Consider the following 22,219-nt stretch of genomic DNA (forward strand, 5'->3'; position numbering starts at 1 on the left):
TGGTAAGGTGAAACAGCAAAGCAGAAAGATATTTTTGAATGAACAGGTGGACCTGGTAAAAGACATGGTAAAAGGGCCCAGCTGTGAAATATTTTTAGTATCTGATTTAAGAGTGGAGACCTCAGTGTAAGAAAATAGTTTTAAATTCAGACTTGGTTGTTGTGCTTTTATACAGTCAGCTATAAAGCAGAACTGCTGTTATGAATCATACAGTGTCTGTTTTTATGCTCTGTGGCCAAGGCATAGAAGCTTTTCTTGGGGTTGACCTGTTTGTTCTGTTTTGCTCCTTCAGCTCCTCCCAGTGAGCTTCAAATCCAGATTACATGTCAACTATGCAGCCCCTGAAGATCTAGGGGAAAGGTTGACTCTTGGTACTCTTCATCCAAAGGAGTCACTTAAAACATATAGCTGACTCTCCTGCACTGTGTTTAAGTTACTCTGCGTGGTCATATCATGCAAAGAAATAACTACGCCTGTCTCGTTTTTGTTAGGTTCTTGGAACCCATATGTATTGGCTTACTGCTTATAGAGGAGGATTTACTGTCAGAGAATCGTTCTATCATAGGATATGATTTCTCATTCAGCAACATTATCACTACAAAGTTTTGATCTTTATATTTGACTATAGGGTGGTTTAATTTATCCTGATGCTTTTATGTAGCCATTCCATGGCTCTTGATACCAGCTCTTCTGCAGGTAAGTAACCAGTAAAGTTTAGCAAACATGTAAGGAATCTTGCAAAATAAATAATCAGTCAGATAAACCGGCATTACAAAATGGTTTAAAGATGCAAAAGAAACACACTGGGTCACTTAAACTGGATGGAGCTACTCTGTTAAACTCTAGCGCTTTTGTTGTGTTTTAAAGACTATTATTGTTGGAGACCGCAACAACATTTAAAAGATGAAAAATTTGTTTAATATGCAGTTTATGTTGTATAATTCAGGGACATTATTGAAACAAGTAAAGCAGGGTGACGCTCTAGCATTTATCGATTTTAGTGTATTAGAGGGCGCATTTAATATCACTGTGCTTATTTTGAAACAGGGTGTACTCTTGTTACGCTTTAATCGACCTTTATTTTAATGTTCGACACTGGTTGGTTTTACTCTTTTAAACATTTCCATGTTGCTCTTGAATGCGACACGGGTTTCCTCCTCCTCTGATTGGCCAGTACAGACCAGCTGGTTGTGACGTTGCAGACAACAGCAGCTGTTTCTTTTATTTTTGCTAGGAAGCTGGAACTCGCTTGCTGCCTCATGCTACGACATTTGGGCAGATTAAAGTGGGTTCTTGTTCAGGTCTGGGTGTGAACCCTCTCTGTGTCCTCTGAAAAGATGTCGTCGCCTGAACAGGTCAGAACTTTCAGTCAGCTCAATAAGTTTGAGAAACTGACGTGGAGGCCCTCCAATCGGGACTCAGGTTTGTAAACAAAACCGCCTGCCAGCTAGTGCAAGCTAGTTTTACACCAACACCAAAGCAAGAGCTAAATGTTGATAATGTTGGTAGCGTTGGGGTGTGTGTGTGTGTGTGTGTGTGTGTGTGTGTGTGTGGGTGGGTGTTTATTTTTGTTTGTGCAGATCTGAATCATTTAATGTGTGGGCTTTGTGTAATGCTAGCGATTCGAGCTTTGGACTAAAGTCTTAGCTAACAGTGCTACGGAAGCGCAAGCATTATCCAGATCTATTGTTCATGTTCTCTCCGGAGTGGTCTGGCTCTCTGTACAGAAATTAACATGTGGGTGTGTTGTGAAAAACAAGGGAACAGGGCTGCTCAAATCTCTATACGGAATAATTCTGTACTGTGAAGTTTACAGTACTTGCTTGTAATTTAAAGCCCCCCCAACCCCCTTTCCATGTGTTCAACTTGTGACATCAAATAAAATGTATTATAACTTTTTAAACAGAAATAGGTAATAATATTCTGATATCTAGTACTTTTGTAATTTTTCTCATCATTGACTCACAAAAGCAAGCAGATAAAGTGACTAAATCCAATAAATTAACACGTTTTCTGGGTCTCTGGCTTTGTATTTTTTAGGCTCCAAGAAACGAGCACGATGGCTTCAAGCTCGACGCATCTTTTCCCCCACCTGCACCAATCTGCGGATCCCCAATAGGTTTCTGAGAGAAGGTGCTGAAACCTCAGAGACCAGTGTTATATATAATTATTTTATTAATTATTTAAAAAAATGATTCACTAAAGATGAAAATGTGTGGGTTTTGTGAGGGTTTTGCAGACTGTCTGTGACTTGTTCTTCCGGCAGGACACTGTATACCACCTGCCCGCAGTGGACATCGCTGTGTTGCAGACAGCACTAACCTTTATGTGTTTGGAGGCTACAACCCAGACTTTGAGGAGGCAGGCGGGTCGGAGAATGAGGATTACCCTCTTTTCAGGGAACTTTGGCGGTTTCATTTTGCCACAGCAACTTGGCAGCAGGTCCGCACAGAAGGCTATATGCCCACAGAGCTGGCATCCATGTCAGGTAAGGACTGATGAGTGTCAGAACTCAACAAAGTTTCAGAAACAGGGTTGAGCTAGTGCCCTCTGAAAGGGATGTAGGCTCATCTGGGGGTATAAAAAATTGAGTTTCTAGAAGTAGAATGGTTAGACGCTGTTTTTTAACATCACTTGGTTTAACCTTCTGCGCTGCTGGTTTTTTGCTTTCTGCTGTGTGCCAGAGGAGGCTGCAGTGTGACAGTGGATGAAATATTTAACATTTTCTACCCCAAGTATCAGATACTTACTAGTTTGGGCTTGTGCTGTGTTAGTTAATCTGATCTTGTAAACCTTCTCATGCAAAGAGAACATACTATTTTATAATCAGATTAATGCAAAGAAGTGTAGGCCTTTAAAACAACTGTGCAACTCTCTGTGGTTGTTTTGATTTTAATAATGACTTGATGCTAAATTAACTTTATTGATCACAAACTGAGAAAAGCTGGTGTTATAGCAGCAGGGCATTGGGTACGTACATCCAGCCAAAAAAAAAAGGAGAAAAACATATTCATGTATTTTCTAAATGTGTTTTCAATAGGGCATCATCACTAACATCCTGTATCGATTTGATTCACAACAGCCTGAATTGGTTAGATTAAATCTGATTCGATTCTATATCGATTCATCGTCTACATGCACTTCTGAAAGATGATATTCAAAAGATATACAGACCATGTATTTTGAAAAGCATAGTCTGAATTTCAGAGCCAACTTTCTGTTGGAACTTAAGATGTTAGGCTGTACAAATGTTTGAGGACATATATGTGTGTGTTTGTGTCTCTCTTTCTTAGCTGTGTTACATGGGAACAACCTGCTTGTATTTGGTGGCACCGGAATTCCTTTTGGTGAAAACAACGGCAATGACATCCATGTCTGCAATGTTCAGTACAGACGATGGAACCTGCTCACCTGCAGAGGGAAGAGACCCAATAAGATCTATGGCCAGGTAATATTTTGCTCCTTAAGTACTGTTCTGTCTCACTGTGTTTTCCTCTTACACATTCATCAGCATTCTTGTTTTCCAGGCAATGGTCATAATAAATGGGTACCTGTATGTATTTGGAGGTACAACAGGCTACCTGTACAGTACTGACCTGCACAGGCTGGACCTGACCACCAGAGAGTGGACCCACCTCAAACCTAACAACGCGCCATCCGATCTGCCTGAAGAGAGGTCAGTCTGAAGATATCATTTTGGACACAGCTCCAGCTAATATCCAGTGTGTTTCATTTTAACTAAATTTTCAGCTGCAGATTGAAAATTAATGAATGATTTTCCAGGTACAGACACGAGCTAGCTCACGACGGACATAGAATTTACATTTTAGGGGGTGGCACTTCCTGGACATCGTATCCACTGGACAAAGTGAGAAAAACTACAACTAAAGAGTTAATTTTATTTAGTTTTAAGTTTGTTTTAATTTAATATTTCTTCTCATCAGATTCATGCATATAATTTGGAGACAAATTATTGGGAGGAAATCATCACTAAACCCCATGAAAAACTAGGTATATTTAGATTTATTAGCTGAATAGAGGGTTTTGGAAACCTCAGACTGAAATTAACTTGTTTTATGATCGTCGTAGGATATCCTTCTGCTCGCCGATGTCATAGTTGTGTGCAGGTCAGAGAAGGTGAGTAGTATTTCAGGCCGTAATGTTGAAAAATTTTTGATTTTACACTTCATGTCATGATTTGCTCTTTTGTAAATACCTTTTTGCAGATGTATTTATATGTGGGGGTTATAACGGTGAGTCCATCCTGTCTGACCTGTGGAAGATTAACCTGCAGACATTTCAGTGGACGAGGCTCCCAACTGTCATGCCAGAACCAGCCTACTTTCACTGTGCTGCTGTCACGCCGGTGAGTAAAATATCTGCATAAATATCATTCTAGTAGAAGACAAATGACTGCATTAAACAAGTAGGACACAATATTCTACTCCATTATTTGAGGAAAATAAGCTTCTATATCTTTGAGAATAAGAAGAGAGGATCTTTCCAACGTCTGATCACATGTTCGAAGAAGTGTGTTATGTAGATAACAAGGTAAATTTCTGAATTGTTGGTGCTCATAATAGCTTGTTTATAAGTGATTTAATATAAACTGGTACACATTCAGAGTGTGCACAAATGGATACAATTTGAGAGCACTGTTAAACAAAAAGTGTGATGTGAAATGGCCTGAGAGGCTTCTCACATAAAAGAAGTAAAAGCTGATATTTGTGAATCCAACATCATCAGAACTTCCAACATCAATAGAAAAAATATAGTTGCTGTCCAGGAACAGTGGATATGAGGTGAAATAATATAACTTTACAAAAACTGAATAAAAAGAATTCCCAGAGTAAGATCCAGATCAACATTAAAAAAGTTAATTGCTTCTAAGTTGGCCTGTACCCAACTTTTTAGTAGTTTTCATGCAAATGTTTTTCCAATTAATTTTTAAGCAATCCTAAATAAATACCACAAACATACAGTCATCAAATTTATAGTATATAGTAGGGGTGTTGAATTTAATTGCTTCTACGATGCACTGAGATGCGGACGATTCTGCATCGATGCAGCAACTAACAATCGGTTATAATATTGTATATATTTTGCCGTTGCTTGCGTGATCTAACCTGCTGCAACAGCTCAGCTGGCTGGAGGCAGAAATTTCACTTAGGAAAACTGTAAAACTAAGCAAACATACAGAAAATACATTACAAATACATTCATTGTGTTGGTGAAATCACATAACGTTGCACATCATAATGTGTAAAACCGTTAAGTTAGCTTAAGGCTAAAGCACATTTTAAAAGGAAAAATATGTCTCCAAAGTTTTGCATGTCAAAATCAGCAATATTGATTAATAAAATAAACACAATAACCTCCACCACCTTAGCTCCACCAGCTCTTATTAAAACAATAAAAACAAGTGAAAAGATAAAATAAATATATAGACAGAGGACCACACAACTCGCATGGTGTTAAAAGCCAGAGAATAAAAGTGGGTAAGAGTGAGGCTTAAAGCACATCACTGTGGGGGGAGATCAGACATGGAGGGGCAGAGTGCAAAAACACACTGCTTCACTGCAAGAGACCAGTGAAGATGCACAGCTCTAGTGCATAATTTGCTAAACGTTATACAGACAACTAAGATGAGACTAAAGTGGAGCTTTTTGCTTTTAATAAGTTTTACATTCGGAGAAGGAAAAATGCTCCATCATGAATCTTATATAAAACATTCTAGCGGTAGGGTTTTTCAGTGAAGGGAAATGTTGAAGTCTGTCCATCAGCTGAATCTGAAGACAGTGAGCCTGAACTCACAAGAATAAATTTAATATTTTAGAATAACCAAGCCAAAGTGTTGATATTTTTATCTAAAAAATATTGTGACTGGGCTTAAAGTGAGCAGTTCATGTAAGAAAGCCACCATTTCAGAGTTGAAGTGGTCCTTTCCAGAGTGGGATGAAATTCCTCCAAGCTGGTGTGCTGGATTGATCAGCAGTTGGTGGATTTTGAGTACATTGCAAGGTCTCAATTGGAAAGCAGATTACTGTACAGAGTTTTAAAGGCAGATATCTTCATGAACTTTGTGACAGCATGACTTTTATGTTCCATTTACTGGTCCTCTTCCTCAGGCTGGCTGTATGTACGTCCATGGCGGTGTCGTCAACATTTCTGGAAACCGAAGGACTGCCTCTTTGTATAAAGTGTGGTTGGTGGTGCCCAGTCTGCTGGAACTGACCTGGGAGAAACTGCTGAAAATGTTCCCTCACTTAACTCAGCTGTCCACCCTTCAGCTGCTCAGCCTGGGACTGACACACACATTAATTCAGAGGCTCAAATAGTTTGAAGTGGTACGTGGAGCAGCAGTCTGTAACCAACTGTTTGACCCCCTTACCACCAACTGTAGCAGACGATACAGTTGGTGGTAAGGGGGTCAAAGACAGATTCGTTATGTCAGATAGTTTTGAAAACACTTTAAATGCCTTTTTATGCCTTTTTTTTTAAACAATGTTTTGAGTTTCCCTGTCAGAATTTCAAGTGTCTTTCTGAGGCACCAGCAGACTGTGCTGATTTAATCCTCAATACACTTTCAGGAAGGTTTCTGGATTTGTCTTTTAAATTGTGCATGCTGGTTTTATTTATTTATCATAAACAACTCGTGTAGCATGAGAGTAAGTTGTGAAATCCTTGAAAAATCAGCTGCTGAAAGGCAAATGCTTTATTTTATTATTTCAGTTTGTGATGGGCTTGTTTTTTTGTTGCTGAAAAAAACTTTTGAATGCCATAATGTTTTTAATGGCTGTCGGAAACTATTAAAATCATTATGGTTGTGTCTAACAGGTGGAATTTGTATACAGTTTAATAGGTTAGAAAGCAGATTTGCAGACCAGAGCCCTCTACTGACAAAGCATGGACATGTAAGTGTGAAAGTCCCATTAGCTCAATCAGATCACTGATTTAGACCATCACGTTTCAGCTTTTAAGGGGTTACTATAGCTCTGCCGTTAAAATTGAGAAACATTCTCCTCACTAATCACATTAGGGTTTTGTAATTTTTTCTTTTTTTAACATGCTCTTTCAGACTCATGTGACTTAACATCACTGTGAAACTTCCTGAGCCTCGATTGTTCTTTCTCTTGATTTATGAATTGATAAACCAGCCACTTCACAGTGATTGTGAAGCCTTTTCTTCATTCTTTGAGTGCCTTCTGATTTTCTAAATTACATTTATTTTAAAATATTCTTTTTAAGGATTTAAATGGGTTATTACTCTATGAACTGTGTTCATGGTTTACTTGGTGCTCTCTACGTGAGCCTTGATACCCATCTATCAGGAAGTAATCCTTCCAACTCCACATCAACGTAAACCCAGAGACCTTTTTACTTATTTATTTGAAACACTGTGCTGCTCATCTTGAACCTTTTGAAATGTACCTGAACATAAAGCTGTTTTTTTTTTTTTTTTTTCTTTTCCCAGTGTGATTTTTGTTGTTACGTTCAGTTCTTACTATATGGTTACATTGCATTTTAACCTTTTACAATGTTACATACAGTAAGTATCCCCCTTCCTTCCCTCCCCCCACACACACACACTTTTTTCCTTTAATGCTTTGGTACTTGGTGAGTAATTTTATAAAACAAGTACTTGTCAGTGTGTGAGGTGGTACACTCAGGATGTTGAATACTGTGACGGGTGTGAGGAGCTTTCAGACATTCATCATAGTCAAAATGTCAACCAGCTTACATATTTATGTGAAACCAAATTTAGGAACACCTGCAGTCCTTTAGTAGTTACTGCAGACTGTCATTAAATACTGTACTGATGCTTCAATACATTTGTCTTTATTGGCCTCTTGTTACAGCAGCTCTGCGTCGAGTTTAACATACTGTTTGTACAGCATCATGCCATCTGATCATTTTTCTACTTCAGAGCCTTTTTTTTACTCAACTTCTCATTCATGGCATGTTACATCTAATTGTGAAACAGTCTCCTCAATAAATCTATCACTTGGTTTAAAATTGGCACGTTGCATCACTTTTGATGTGAATGAAAGTAAAGTTATGTGCATGTCAAGGTGTGTATGTCACTTTAACTCGAGATAGAAAAGGTGAATGTCTCCGTTAAGGTAAACATGGCTGTTTTGTCATTTTTGTCTGTACAAACAATAACAACACAGGCAGCTGTTTTTTTTTTTTCTTTCAAAATCTTGTATTGAGATGTTTGTTTGATTCTCAATCATAGCTAATCCTGCAATGTTTCCAGCTATAGTGTGCAAGTCACTTATCACAGACAAGTACCATTATCCAAACTTTATCACAATATTACCTGAAAATATCATCAGTGCAGATGTATAATGCATAATGTCCATTTTATTGTAAAAATATCGCTTTTCCTCTGCTTCACAGTTTACAAAGATAAGAGACTTAAGTATGCTAGCCTATACATTGTGCATCTTCACCACAGTAGTCAGAAGCACCTACCTGAGATAAAAGTTTTTAGTTTTCATGTTTTTGGGTTATTTAAATTTAGAAAACAACAATCCTAACAAGTTTCTTTATGGGATTCCCATATTAGTAATCAGAAATTCTACCAAAATCAGCGTGGACTATGGCTGAGGTTGGATGTCGTCCAGGCTTAAACGTAACTTGGGCTGAATGTTAGTCCTCTTCTCAACAGCCAGCTGGAGAAGGAGCAAAGTAATACAGAGCCAGAAGGATAAGGTAGATGATCACCAGTGCTGTACCTGAGGAAAACAAAACCGCTAATAAACGAGAAGATCTGAGGGGCATACTATGAAATAAGATTCATGGGTCAAGACACAAACAGTAGGTTCTCAGTTTCGTTAAGGCTCTAGCTGAACTGATTTTGCACAATGAATTTTCTTCAGCATTCTGGCTTCATTTAAAACAACAATGCTGCTTTTCCTGTAACAAATTCTGCAATTCAAGAAGCCCTCTACTGAATTATCAGGTGATTTGAGTGTTTGGCTAAAACATGGTCTTTAATGTAAGCATGCACTGAGCCTGTAGAAGAAAAATGACCATCATGAGCCAGCTAACAGCAACACCTTCCGTAGTTGAACGTGCAGCTGTGTGATGCATGATTCTGTATCATGTTTAAATTGCATATCCTCAAACCAGAACATTAATCAGCCCACATAGATTCTAAATGGATAGTTGCATTTGAGGATGATGTTTACAGCTCTTTCAGAGGCTTGTTTACTATCAGCCAAGGTTGAGACCTGTCAGTAATTCACCTTGATAATCCAGGAAATATATCAAATGTTTTTAATATGTTTTGGTGTTTAGGCTTGAAAGTTAACTGCTGAACTGTAACTTTATTATAATGGACAAGATTTCTAAACGCTTTTCAAGGCACCCAAAGCGCTTTACATTGTATCCATTATTCCTTCACTCCTCATTGAGACTTGGTGACGGCGAGCTGCATGTGTAGCCACAGCTGCCCTGGGGCAGACTGATGGAAACATGTCAGCCAACCTGCACCTGCGGCCTCTCCGTCCACCACCGAACATTCATACGCCAGTGATGCCAACACAAGGAGGGTGAAGTGTCTTGCCCAAGGACATAACGACAGATCAACTGGGGGAGGGGGAATCGAACCACCAACCATCTGATCACTGGACGACAGCTCTCCACTGCCTGATTGGCTCAGGCAGTACTTAATAAAACTGTTATTATGATTAAACAGAATAACAGTTTTAACAAACATAATTTACTTGTAATTCGTCTGGAAGTATATCAAAACTACTTTAAGTTTTAGAATAGCAAACAGTATGTAAAGTCCAGTAAGTATATGATTTGTGTGTTGATTTACAAAGTTTAATTTCCACTTATGTTCATGACTAATTTTATTTATTAGAGTACATTTCTTGTTAATAAAATGCAGAATCTACATTAAAGTGGTCTGATATCAAGTGTTATACTGTGCACATTACTGGCCAAGTCGCACCTTACACCCACCTCTTATTCTTTTAAAGTGAAATTTGGTCTCAGAATAATCGTTTTAACCTATCAATAGCTGATCATGGGCTCTGTAATTGTCAATAAAACAAAAAATGTTGCTTGAAATAGCTACAGCTTGTTCAGGTGAGACATTACAGATGAATGGCCATCGACTTCCTTGCATTCACTCCTTTTGTTTGCTTTTGTTCTCTTTTTACCTTGTAAAAATCACCTCTAATATTCCTCTTTAAATCTCTAAAAACTTTAAACTTACCCTGAAAATAATCAGACTTGCCATCCATGAAAATGTAGTTGACCAGAACCACACTGAAGATGCTAGCCCACATATGCTGGTCACTAAACAACAGCACAAATCCCACATCCTGGACAAAACCAACAAAGTGTATCATTACAAAAACTATACAAATGCAAACAGTTTTACCAAGAAGTAAAGAAATGATGAAAACTTACATAGAAGGCATTAAATAGAACCAGTATTGGAATCTGTAGCATGCACACCTGCACAGCGATACAACTTCCAACCTCCAAGCTGGTGAAAAATTTATATATTTTAGATACAGACATCCTTAAAAACACTTTAATTATTAGATGCAGACATAACCTTTTTTAGCTGCCCTTTAAGAAAACATGAATTACCTGAGACTAATGTTGTTCTGGAGTGCAAACTGGATCCCATTAACAATCTCTGGGATCTCGGGGACCATCGCAAGAACAGTCACCCCAATGAAGTACTGAAGGAAGAAACTGGTATGTTAGCACATCTGGAGGATAGCACAAACTGTGTGAGCATGCTCCCATATGCTGACCTGAGAGACGTTGGGCTGGTTGAGAATGGGCTGGATGTGCTCGGTGGCGAGATCAGCACATGCAGATGTGAGCATGGTGGCCACAATGAGGATGAGCAGAGACCTCCACCGCGACCAGTGGACCACTGGTTCCTGCTGGCTTGACTCTGCAAAGACAATAAAAAAAAAAAAAAAAAAATGGAGGCTGTGGTCTAGGCATGACACCTGTGTCCTCAGGAATCACATCATAATAGTTTGATCTTTAGTGTGATTCAATAGTGAATCATACCCTGTCCTCCAACATGGATGTCATAAATGTGGGAGTGTGTCTTCAGTGTAAATATCAGACCAATGATGTAGGCAACAGGTAGGAGGATGGACACTGAGTACACCAGTGGCCTAAGAAGAAACAACACACAGACTTTATTAATCACGTCTAAAACTTACAGAACCACATACTGACTTAAGCTTTACTTTATGCTGACTTTAAGCTTTTCTAAAACAGTCTTTTTTCAGATTGACACATAAAAGAGAATATTCTTTTAGATCAGTTTGACTAGAATAAAAATCAACTCAAAGAGAAAAGTGTTGAAAAATTGATGGCACAAGCAAATTAGAAAACATGTATTCAAAACAAGAAAACACATGAACTGTTGAGGGTTATGTGACCTCACATCTTAGATGCACCACAAAGAGAAGTTTTATTTTCATACTCTAATGAATTTAAGTGAAAGAACTTTCTGGGAGATGCCACTCACTCCACAAATAAAACTGGACGTGACAGTTAGTGATTAGTCTTATTTTAAATCAACTCAGTAATTCATGTGTGAACAAGAATAAAATAAAACTCACTCAACGTGGTTTTTGAAGAGTGTTCCATTGCTCTGCTAATTAAAACAAAAATCAACATTTTACACAAAGCACTGCATGTGAATCTGAGCATGTGTACGAGCTGTGTGAGCTTCTTGTGCTTAATGACCAGATCATAATGGCAGTTGTGGCACACAAAAGGTCCGCTGCTGTTGGCCGTGCCGTTTCCTCCTGTGGAGTTGGTGCAGGCATCACACACCAGGTTTCCATAAGCCTTGGAGAAAAGAGTGGGGGCAAACACACCTGCCAATGGCAGAAAGAGGGAATCCACAAAAAGACGTGTTACAGACATTTGTTTCTCTTGCTGTCACCAGCAGCTGAGCACGAACTGCTTTTTCTAAATCTTAAACTGAATATTTCAACTGTGTGCAGTTTGCTGTCTGGTGTCATCTAATTATCAAAAATTGATTAAATGAAAATGAATTTATATTGATGAAAATAAATTAGATGAGTAAAAAGGTGGATATAGCCACCGTGAAATCACCCATTGAACAACGTCTTTTAAATTTTAGGTCCTTAATAGCATTTTGTGAACTCTTTAGCCCTTTCTAATTATGGAAATGTATATAAATGCCATATAACCATAACTGATATATGTGAGGAGAGAATAAAAATCCATGTAAAATCAAAGCCTCGGTCTTAGGAATGTAAGATCAGACATTACTATTGAGGTAATGGAGCTGAATGAGAACGGGAAGACAATCCTCATTCAACTGGGTAATTTTCTGTCTGACTGCTAGAGAATCTGACTGCTTTTTGCAAACATAAGAGTCACCTGCAGCCTGCTAATGCTTCTTAAATGTGAATGAATAAAGTTGTGGATAACGTAGCAATCAGTTTTATGAGGTGGTTCATCTCTGGCGCGCTGTCTGGTGACAGCTGCCTCAGTCTGCCTGATTCTGTGTATCTTTATTTGTTGTTGTCTACTCTTGGACGGGTTTGTACTGGGAAAAAATTCCGTTGCACATATTGCAATGACAAAGTTTCGTTTCATTAATTCATTAATTCATTCATTCATTCATTCATTAATTCATTCATTCATTCATTCATTCTTTTCCTAATTTGACGACAAAACTTCTGCAGTGCAACTCATTTTGTTGAAATACAGCGTGAACTGGTCTTCAAATACTTGCCTCCTACAGAGATGAAAAGCAATGCAGAGCTCACTCCTGCAGATCGACTGTTGAATCTTTGCTCTCTGTGTCTCAGGCCTCCAATTATCATACAGATGCCCTAGAAAAAGACATAGAAGTCTTATTTATTAAGTTGTTTTGTTTGCTTGTTTTTTTGGAGAACAACCCATTTGATGGAAAATAAATATTTGGGCTGAGGGAGAATTAATTTTTGAGGTAAAACTATGTTGGTCAGATTTATATATATATATATATATATATATATATATATATATATATATATATATAAGGTATACAAGTTATATATTATGCATAGGTAAACAATATATATATTATAACAGTCACACAAAAGTCAAAACACACAAAATGCATTATAAGTCACGTTTTAATTAAACCATTCGGCAACTCCTTAGTAGGTTTAAAATTTCTAAAACATTGTATATTTATTTATTCATTAATAAAATGTCAGGTCTCATGTAAATACAGGACGGCTCACAGGGATGAAGAGAATGCATCCGAGCAGCGTTCCAGTCAGCGCTGCCTTGACAACTTCCTGCAGACATGAGTTGGCTGTCTGGTGGCTTCTGAGCAATGCTGTGATGTAAAAGGTCAGTTCTGTGATAGAGCCGAAGGTGGCGTTGACCACTGCACCAACTGCAAAATTACTCTGGGCAGATATGCTGTGGATGCAAAAAATTATCATCACATCAACAGTTCAACAATTTTGGTACTTGCTGTGGATAAGGTGGTGTAAAATGTAGCTTGAATGTAATGAAAACTGCTCACCTGGCAACGCCCATACCAATATAATATGAAAGCGGTATGATGGAGCTGATTGCTATGGCAAACTTGACATCAGAGCTGGCATACTGGTTCTCTTTGTCGACATATCCAATTACCAGAGCAACTATTACCAGAGGGAGGAGGTCTGAGGTGTCGGTCAAAGATCATAACAGATCTTCACATGACTGACACACACATACACATGTTGTTATGGTAAACGCTGTTATGCTGCCACTTGAGGATGTCATCAGGAGACACGCATTGATTTTCACAGCAACACAGTTGATACACAGCTTTACATCTTGATGTCTCTTGATGACCCAGAGCCAGTTAATGTCCTTATAAACTGTATCTTAGATATAAATTCATGGATTGTGGAGAATACCTGCAGCTTAACCAGGGCAAAACTGTAGTTTTAATATCAGTCCTGAAGACAAGAGATCTGGGTGTCCTTTGGAGTCAGCTGGATTTTAATCGACACAGTAGAAATGTCACAAAGACACAGATGTGCTGATTCATGCTTTTACCTCTAGCAGAACAGGTTATTGTAATGACTTGCACTTTGGTCTTCCTTTAAAAGTCTATTTTTAACCTATAATTACTTCGGAACTCAGCGCACGTGTTCTGACGAGGACCAGAAGGCGGAAACACATTACACCAGTTTTAAAATCACTGCATTGGCTCCCCGTTTTAAGGTTCTTTTAGTAGTTTATAAATGTCTTAATGGTCTTGGACTTTCTTATTTACCTGACCTACTTTTAAATTATGACTCTCACAGACTCTGAGATCCTCTGGTACCAGCCGATTAATTGTTTCCAAAGTTAGAACCAAAACATCGTCTGTGGAACAGCCTGCCAGAGAACCTCAGGGTTGCAGAAACGCTTGATGTTTTAAAAAAGAGACTCAAGACCAACCTTTTTACCTTAGCTTTAAATGATTTTATTTTGTCTACTTTATTTTTTAATGTATTTATTAATTTAACTTTTTAATTATTTAATTGTGTGATTATTTTTGTAATTTTTTCAACTGTTGTATGATTTTGTTTTTCCCAGGCACTTTAGGTTTGTGTGTGTGTAGGTGTGTGTTTTGTTATTTTAAATTCTTTTCAATATGCAAACAATTTTAATATGTCAAGCAGTTTGTGCTACTCATGTATGAAAAGTGCTTTATAAAAATAATTTCATTGATTGGTTGAAAGGATACTGACAGCAAACACATTGATCCCATCAACAGTGTATTTGTAGTAGTACCAGTTGGCAGCGTGGTAGCAGCACAGCAGCGCTCTGGTCTCATAGCCTGGATGCTGAGGGTCAAGCAGAAAATACATAGCTGCATTAGCATCTCTCCGGAATTGTATGCCATGGCTAATAGATACTTAACCAGCCTTGTACCTTCCTCTTTGAGCTGGTGGAAATGGAGACATTCTCAGGGGCCAGGAGGAGAATGACACCCAGAGTCTGTGCATTCATCTTGGAGACTGGGATGGTGAATACCAAGATCCAGGAGATAAAGCAGGCAAGAGAGTGAATGATCACCAAGGGAGGATATCCTAGCAACAGCCATACGTAGGTGGAGAGGCGATGCTGCACAACAAGAAGGGAACTTATGTGAAATATATCCAAAACTTGCTCCATGAAGGAGAAATCAGTAAATTATTAGTGCAATGTCAACTTAATTTTAGTAAGTGTCTCTAAATATGAATAAAATTGTCTCTCAAGGCTTTGTGAGCTCCACAGTATACAATGCCATCTGTTCTCAGATCCATGACAGACCTTTAAAAGTTGCTTGTCTACCTTATATTTCTGTAAGAGTGGACATTTACCCAGTAGGGAGTGCGGGGTGGTCGTCCTGGCACTTCTATAACTGGCACCTCTGTGGGTGAAGGCAGCAGGACTGGAGAGTTGTCCTCCTCCGTTTCTATGCTGCACTCACAGTCTGGTGCTTGCTCACAACATCTTCTCAAAGTATTTCCTATCTGGAGACACAGAGCCATGTTATTTTCTGCCACATTAAATTAAACCCAAGATATGTTTCCTAATTTTATGCCCATATTAAAGTGCTTTTTAAACATAATTATAATAATCATCAGTAATGTACATTAGAGCTACAGCTCTTAAAATTACAGAAGGCCACAACTAAATCAGATTAGAACACAAGACAGAGCTTTTAGATAAACTAAAATAAATGCAACATGCAAAATGATTTCAAATGAAGATTAGTGCACAGCAGGGTAGTAACTGTCCTCTTATTGTTTAATTTATGAGTTTAATTTGAGTTTCAGATCATAACATTAGCTGATTTGCTGTCAATATTGAGGTTTTTGCAGGAAATTAACAATTATAATTCAATCATATTTATTATTATATTTAGTTTTACAATAATGACTTGTTGCAAGTAATAGTGTTGCAGACTTGTGGTGTTTTCAGAGAGTAAAACTTCTGCTTTCATGACCACAGGCCAGCGAGTGACTGAAAAAATGACTGATTAATGTGAATCTATCTTACTTTAGTCAGCAGTAAAGAAAAAAGACAACCAGAGGAACATCTCCACAGTACCTCATGGATTGTGTTGCCAAATGGCCACAGGAAGTAGCAGCACAACTTCCAGCAAAACTTGCCTAAAAAATATAAAATGTGTTTTTTTAGGTCTGGGGAGGGGCTGATAGTTAATAAATAACATTTGCCATTAATAGCTGGATCACCTACCATAAGGTACCCCAACTATAGTGATGAACATGAAAGTGCCAACCAGGAAATATGCCAGAGACACCCACCAACCAAAGAGAAGCACATACGCTACATTTCCACATGTGATAAACTGACCTGGCAGCCCAAGGTAAGACACAGAAAATGATTAATAAAAGACAGACATGTTATATAAAAGACACTTGTTCTGTCATCCTTAACTTATTGGTTTACTTGACCTATATATATATATATACACATATATATATATATATGTATATATATATAAATAAATAAACATTTCGTTCTTCCATTTTATTGCTGTATTCATCAACGGAATAGTGGATTGATGCATCCACTAAAACAACTAATTCAAAGAGGAAAGAAAGCCATATGTTAAAAGATCAGATATAAATTGTACAAACAGTCTGGTTAGTAAAAATCATTTAAATGAAAAAACTAAGGCACACTATAACATCAGTATCCAAAATGTTGAAAATGTTTATCACAGTTACAGAACCTGCACAATCAGCTCAACATTTCTTTCTCACCTCATCAGATAGTGTTTTAACTACGTTATGTTGTTCATCTGTTTTACCAACATGTAACAAACTTTGTGAACCATCAACATCAAACTTTAGAAACAATCCAACCATCCGTACCTGAGTGCGGTTTAATGACATTTAGCTCAGAGTAAAGCTCTTTCACAACATCAGACCTGTCTTCAAACGGTCGCTCCGTCACGTGGCTCTTCCATTTTCTGAACCCAAACTGATACACACACAAATTTTATTATTAATTATTTATTAACATTGTTTTACCAGGAAACAATAACTCTTGGGATGAAAAATGTCTTTTCCTAGCCAAGATAGACAGCAACTTGGGTAAGCAAGAATAACACAACAATGCAAACTGACATACACTGTTCCCAGTTCTACTGTGTACTATTCATTGTATTGTTATTACTATTTTACTACTCATTCTATTAAACTACACTATCCTCTTTATTCTGTTCATTCTATTGTTCAGATGCAAGTTATCTGCCATGGCCTGATGTCACTAATTGTGCCCTATTTATTTATTTGTATATTCTTTTTTGTCCTTATCAGCTGTATTATTATATTTTCTTTACTTTTGCATGTTATATGTTTCATTCTTATCTGTACACTGTTTTTATCCAGCGTACCCAATTTTTGTTGTGCCATATGCAATGACAATAAAAGCTATTCTAAATCTGAGTCACAATCTTCATAAATATAAAACTAATTATCATTAAAATTAACTAAAAAAAATAAAAAAAATTAAAATATAAAAAGCTTAAAAGGAACATTTGGTGAAAAAAATCTCTCTTTCTGTGCTTAAAAGCATTAAGTTGGCTGTCTGAAGTTGCTAACATCTTGAAAACTTGAGGAAAAACAACTGACATTTTCTGCCTCCATTTCTGACATACATTCAGTAAGATGTTTAGATTTGTTCTGTAAAGTTGCGTCATTCTCCAAAGTTATCTTGCCTCTTTCCTGTGTATGTTCAACTAGCCTCAGCTTAATATGATGTTGCACTTGCTGTATCTTGGAAGTGGAATTCTAGTCCTTTAGTCTTTGCTATTAACATCTAATCTCATGTGGGTAAAATAAGATCTCTCTTTAAAAACAAAATGTTAGACTAGTTTAATCACAACAATCCCTGCAGATGAAACATACAGGATGGTCAGTTATACCATTTACAACCTGATATATTTTTTCTATGTTTACAATGTGCTTAGATTTGTTTAGTAAAACCAGCTCCTTAAGATTCATGTGATTTTGCTGCTGATTCTGAGCAGGTGGAGCTGGGCAGCATATTGAATTAACCCCTCTGCTCTGAACTCAAGCTACTCTTATCTGAAACGGAAAACGTCAGATTTCTCACCCTGTAGTTGTTGACCAGTTTATTAGCCTCCACCTCATTCTCGGCTCTGATGGTTCTTTTGCTTTGGATTTCCTCCCAGCTATCTTCACAGGTATGATGGCTCGCACCTGAAACCATTAACAACATGATGACCAGTAATGTATGCAAACACAGCTCTGCTGTTAAAAATATTGATAGGTGTTATCCAGTACTCACATGCATGTGCAGATGTGTACTTTGCTGCAGGATATAAGGAGTGGTGTGAAGCTGAAGTGCATGTATGTGTTGCATTAAGTTGCTCAGTGCTATGCACACAGTCATAGACCTCTTCATGACTGTTACTTGCTTGAGAATCCTGATCATTTGAAGAATCTGCAAAACCAGGTAAGACACAAATTACTCTGAGAAAGCCAAACAGTGGCATTTTCACAGGAATATTAGTCATAAACAAGATGTTAGTTTACCAGCGGTTCATGCGCCAGTGGTATAATATCATTATAGTTTTTTACATCTCAATAGGCTTAGCTTTGTAACAAACATATTAGAGAAGTAAAGTAAGGTGTATATATAAATTTGTGATGTTGCTTCTGAGAGCAAAAACAAGCACAGGACGAAAATGGAGAATCAGCTGTACTACAATAATGTCACCTGAGTCTGGAAAAACCTGAAATTCATCTTAGACCTTAAGGAAAGCCAACTCTCAGGCTATAGGGGATTAAAAGTAGATGGTTGTTCTAAACCAATTCTTCAAAAGATTTGATCAGTTTCCCACCCCTCCTCCAGCTCAGTTATCCCGCTGCAATTCCTTTAATCTGTACCCCCAGTTCACTGCCCCACCCCCAACTCCACCTCACCTCACCTCTCCACTTTCCATTCTATTTTCATTTTGGTTCAGCAGTGACTTTAATAAATCTAAAGAAAAGACAGGGTGTCTTTTCAATTAAAGTTTTATTTGCCACTAATAAACACACGTTTCATTCGTAGACAGGAAAGAAAAGCTGCAGTCTTTGTCTTGAAAACAAAGTCTCTGCATTGCATTGCTCCTCCACTGTGTATCAACACTGAAGTCCTTTCTGCATAGCGCACCGTCATGCTGAGATAAATCACTTAAACATTCAAAATCTACTGGCACACTGGCACAGTCTCTTTATTGTGAGAACTGGTGGTGCTGAACCCTTTAAAACCTACTAATTCTCTAAGTAAAATATTTTGCATGTGCACTGTAGCTAAAACCCTCTCCTCTATAAGACTTCAGAGACAAAATCACAATATATTAAACATTCACAACCACACCATCTCATATCAACTCTTTAAACAGGTAAAGATACACATACAGCACGTTTAGAATTTGGTTAAATGTCCCTCAGCAAGGTGCACCTAACCTTTGGAAGCTATCAACAAGCATCTAGCAAAATGTTGGTTCGAAACTTCACTATTTTTCTTTGCAGAATTGATTATTGCAGAATTGAATTATATTTCTAGGTTTTGCCACGTCATGCTTTTAAGAGCAGTCCACATATTTTTGATAGCATTTTTTTTTTGTCTCATTTGTCCAATAATATTTCTTCCAGAAGATTTGTTTTTTTTCTCTCTCTCTCTCTCCATAGGGTCAGATGCAAGCTTTATTTAATGTCACAAGATCAGAATTTTGGAGACAGGGCTTCTTTCTTGGATGGCAGCTTCGGGTTCATAGTGATGTAAAACTCTTGTAGTTTGCATTTCAGGTACTTTTCAAGTTGTCCTTGACATGAACGAAGTGTAATGAAGACCATGGTATTAAACAATCCCCATTATTTAGGCTATTTGATAAATAAAAATAGTTATGAAAACACAAGATTTCATCTGGGGTCAAAATTACCACAAAACATAACAGTACATGGGCACATAGCCAAAGAATTTATCATTAGAATTAATTTATTGGCTTCATTTATTATGCATTTATTTATTTATATACAGTATTAGGAATAAGCCAATTTCCACTTTTATGATTTAATGAAAAATCTGTTTCCAACCCACTAAAATTTTCCAGCATAGTGTATTGTGGTTGAATTATACTTATAATGTGTCAAAGATAAAAAATAAAATGTAGAAATCCCTCAGGTGTGCAGCAAAGAGTAACACAACCATCATACCATAACCATCCAGCTGGAGAGAGCTGTCAGTCAGCGGTTAATGATGGCTAGACAAGTTTACTTCACATAGCTTCACATCTTCAGAAGCAACACCCATCACTCTCTGGCTAATACAGAGTAACACTGTCCTAAAATTAATGTTTGAAGCCACCTATGAGAGTTAGTATGTCAAGCATTAATGAAATGTGTATATATCACTTAATAACATCAGCCAGTAATTCTCCTCAGGTTTTTTTTTTATTTTATTTTTGACGAGAGAAGAGAAGAAGGACAAATTTTCTGTGGAATTAATACTGTACCATTTCATTTATTACTATTATTATATTTAGCTCATATAACCACTATACTATATCATCTGTTCAAAATCAAAAACATTTTCTAAAATCTCTTTGCTAACTGTCTGTATGAATGGGAGGGCGGAGCATATATGTCTGTGTGTGTATATATCAGTAATCACAATACAAAAATATCATGCTCTCATAATCTGATATTGGCTAATGCTTATGTAGTAAACGGTAGAAAAAGCTTGCCTCCAAAGCATAACTTGTTTCTCTCTGTGCTGCAGCTGATAACAACTTGACCACAGTTGATTTTGTTCGACTAGAGAACCAGAGGCATGACATCAATTAGGAAAAGAGTAATGCATGCCTTAAGTCATTCATTCATTCCTTCATCTGGTCATTTCCAGAGATGAAGGCTAAAGAAGCGCAGTGATAATGAATAAATGATGCTTAAGTAACAACTGGCATTGTGAAGCAAGAAAGCACAAATATCACAACTTCTCCTTTTCACCTAGTCAAAGCAGTCCACACTTTTAGAAACTGTTGTTTTGTTTCCTCTTTTTGTTGTCTTGGCTTCCTGCAGTATGGGGGGGGGGTAATCACAGTATTAGTCTAATCCACTACCACTACCAATGATATAATGTAATTTATGGGTTTTGAACGGCAGTTATAATTTCCTTCACCTCTGGGAAACAGTTTAATTATACTATCTTCTAATATTTTACAAAAGCAAATAATAAATAGACTACTTGCTTACAGAAATAAACAACAGCTACTTGAAGCTCTTGTCTGGCTTGCTCTTACTATTTAAAAGTTTTAAATAATAATAATATTTTAGGGGGTGGGGGTGCAGTGTCGCACACATAATCTTTCTTCCATTCATTTTCAGAAAATTGACTATTCTAAACCATAATTACTGTTTGCATAACCCTAATGCTAACCGTAAAATATGCATTCATCATTAGACAGGATTATTTACATTATAAAGCTTTGTCTCCAAAATGAGGACAAGTATTATCTATTGTACAAGTCTAGTAAACAGAATTAGCTCCTCACTTCGGGGGCAACACTCGCGTTCACACGCGCGCGCACACACACACACACACACAAACCACACGGGGGTGAATACCTTTTAATCAGTACGTCGTGACAGTCTCATATTTACACAATTGCAATTTGAGAGCTGCCTTTTATACTCAGGGAGGTAAATAACACCTTCAGATAGGTTACGCAGATGCAAATAAAATGGAGAATGTAGTCTTCTTGGTGGTGTATTAAGGGCTCAGTCTGCTCTTACAAATAAAGTTTTTTTATTATTATTATAACGACTTCGAGCTGCTCACCGTGCGCGTGTTCAGTCGGTCTCCTCCGCCGGCTGGTCGTATCTGGGCTCTGTGTGAACGACAGAGACATCTCCGCCGCTAAAAACACCTCACCGTCAAGTCACTCAGTCCGACTCGTTCATCTCCTCGGGATCAGACGCCGCTGTCACGCGGCTCCTGAAGTGGATAGCATGCCGCCTGGAATTGTGGGTAATGTAGGCCACTAAAGTGGGATTTCTTAAAGGGAAATACCGCAATTAAACCGAGTGTTAAACTTTACTTCTACTGTAAAAATGAACCTGAAAGCGTTTATAAGAAGAAGTGGCTCATTATTAAGTCGAATATATTGCTTTAAAATTCA

The 22,219-nt window shown here is 37.6% G+C and overlaps 2 protein-coding genes across 4 annotated transcripts; one reads left to right on the plus strand and one right to left on the minus strand.

Moving 5' to 3' along the window:
• The first annotated feature begins 1,202 nt into the window (after nucleotides 1-1,202).
• On the plus strand, nucleotides 1,203-8,019 carry LOC121647045 (kelch domain-containing protein 10-like). The gene is made up of 11 exons (XM_041996184.1): nucleotides 1,203-1,422; nucleotides 2,041-2,133; nucleotides 2,267-2,488; nucleotides 3,294-3,448; nucleotides 3,528-3,676; nucleotides 3,784-3,868; nucleotides 3,945-4,011; nucleotides 4,090-4,137; nucleotides 4,227-4,366; nucleotides 6,129-6,379; nucleotides 6,412-8,019. The coding sequence occupies exons 1-10, from the start codon at nucleotides 1,338-1,340 to the stop codon at nucleotides 6,336-6,338; spliced, it is 1,254 nt and encodes a 417-aa protein (XP_041852118.1). The 5' UTR covers nucleotides 1,203-1,337; the 3' UTR covers nucleotides 6,339-6,379; nucleotides 6,412-8,019.
• A 175-nt stretch (nucleotides 8,020-8,194) lies between these two features.
• On the minus strand, nucleotides 8,195-22,040 carry LOC121647044 (putative cation exchanger C521.04c). 3 transcript variants are annotated; one of them, XM_041996182.1, is made up of 20 exons: nucleotides 21,880-22,040; nucleotides 18,340-18,495; nucleotides 18,145-18,257; nucleotides 16,899-17,007; nucleotides 16,258-16,374; nucleotides 16,108-16,169; nucleotides 15,375-15,527; nucleotides 14,944-15,135; nucleotides 14,756-14,855; nucleotides 13,556-13,697; nucleotides 13,266-13,449; nucleotides 12,770-12,869; nucleotides 11,746-11,879; nucleotides 11,619-11,650; nucleotides 11,056-11,165; nucleotides 10,788-10,933; nucleotides 10,618-10,712; nucleotides 10,432-10,510; nucleotides 10,235-10,343; nucleotides 8,195-8,741 (listed from the first exon to the last, which is right to left on the minus strand). In XM_041996182.1, exons 1-20 carry the CDS (start codon nucleotides 21,947-21,949, stop codon nucleotides 8,668-8,670), a joined length of 2,277 nt encoding a protein of 758 aa, XP_041852116.1. In that variant the 5' UTR covers nucleotides 21,950-22,040; the 3' UTR covers nucleotides 8,195-8,667. The 3 variants fall into 3 exon arrangements, with proteins under 3 accessions (XP_041852116.1, XP_041852115.1, XP_041852117.1); XM_041996181.1 differs by having other exon boundaries at nucleotides 11,619-11,653; XM_041996183.1 differs by having other exon boundaries at nucleotides 11,619-11,653; nucleotides 18,145-18,251; nucleotides 21,880-22,039.
• Between the last annotated feature and the right edge of the window lie 179 nt (nucleotides 22,041-22,219).

The sequence above is a fragment of the Melanotaenia boesemani genome, chromosome 10 (genome assembly GCF_017639745.1).
Source record: "Melanotaenia boesemani isolate fMelBoe1 chromosome 10, fMelBoe1.pri, whole genome shotgun sequence".
Lineage (NCBI taxonomy): Eukaryota > Metazoa > Chordata > Actinopteri > Atheriniformes > Melanotaeniidae > Melanotaenia > Melanotaenia boesemani.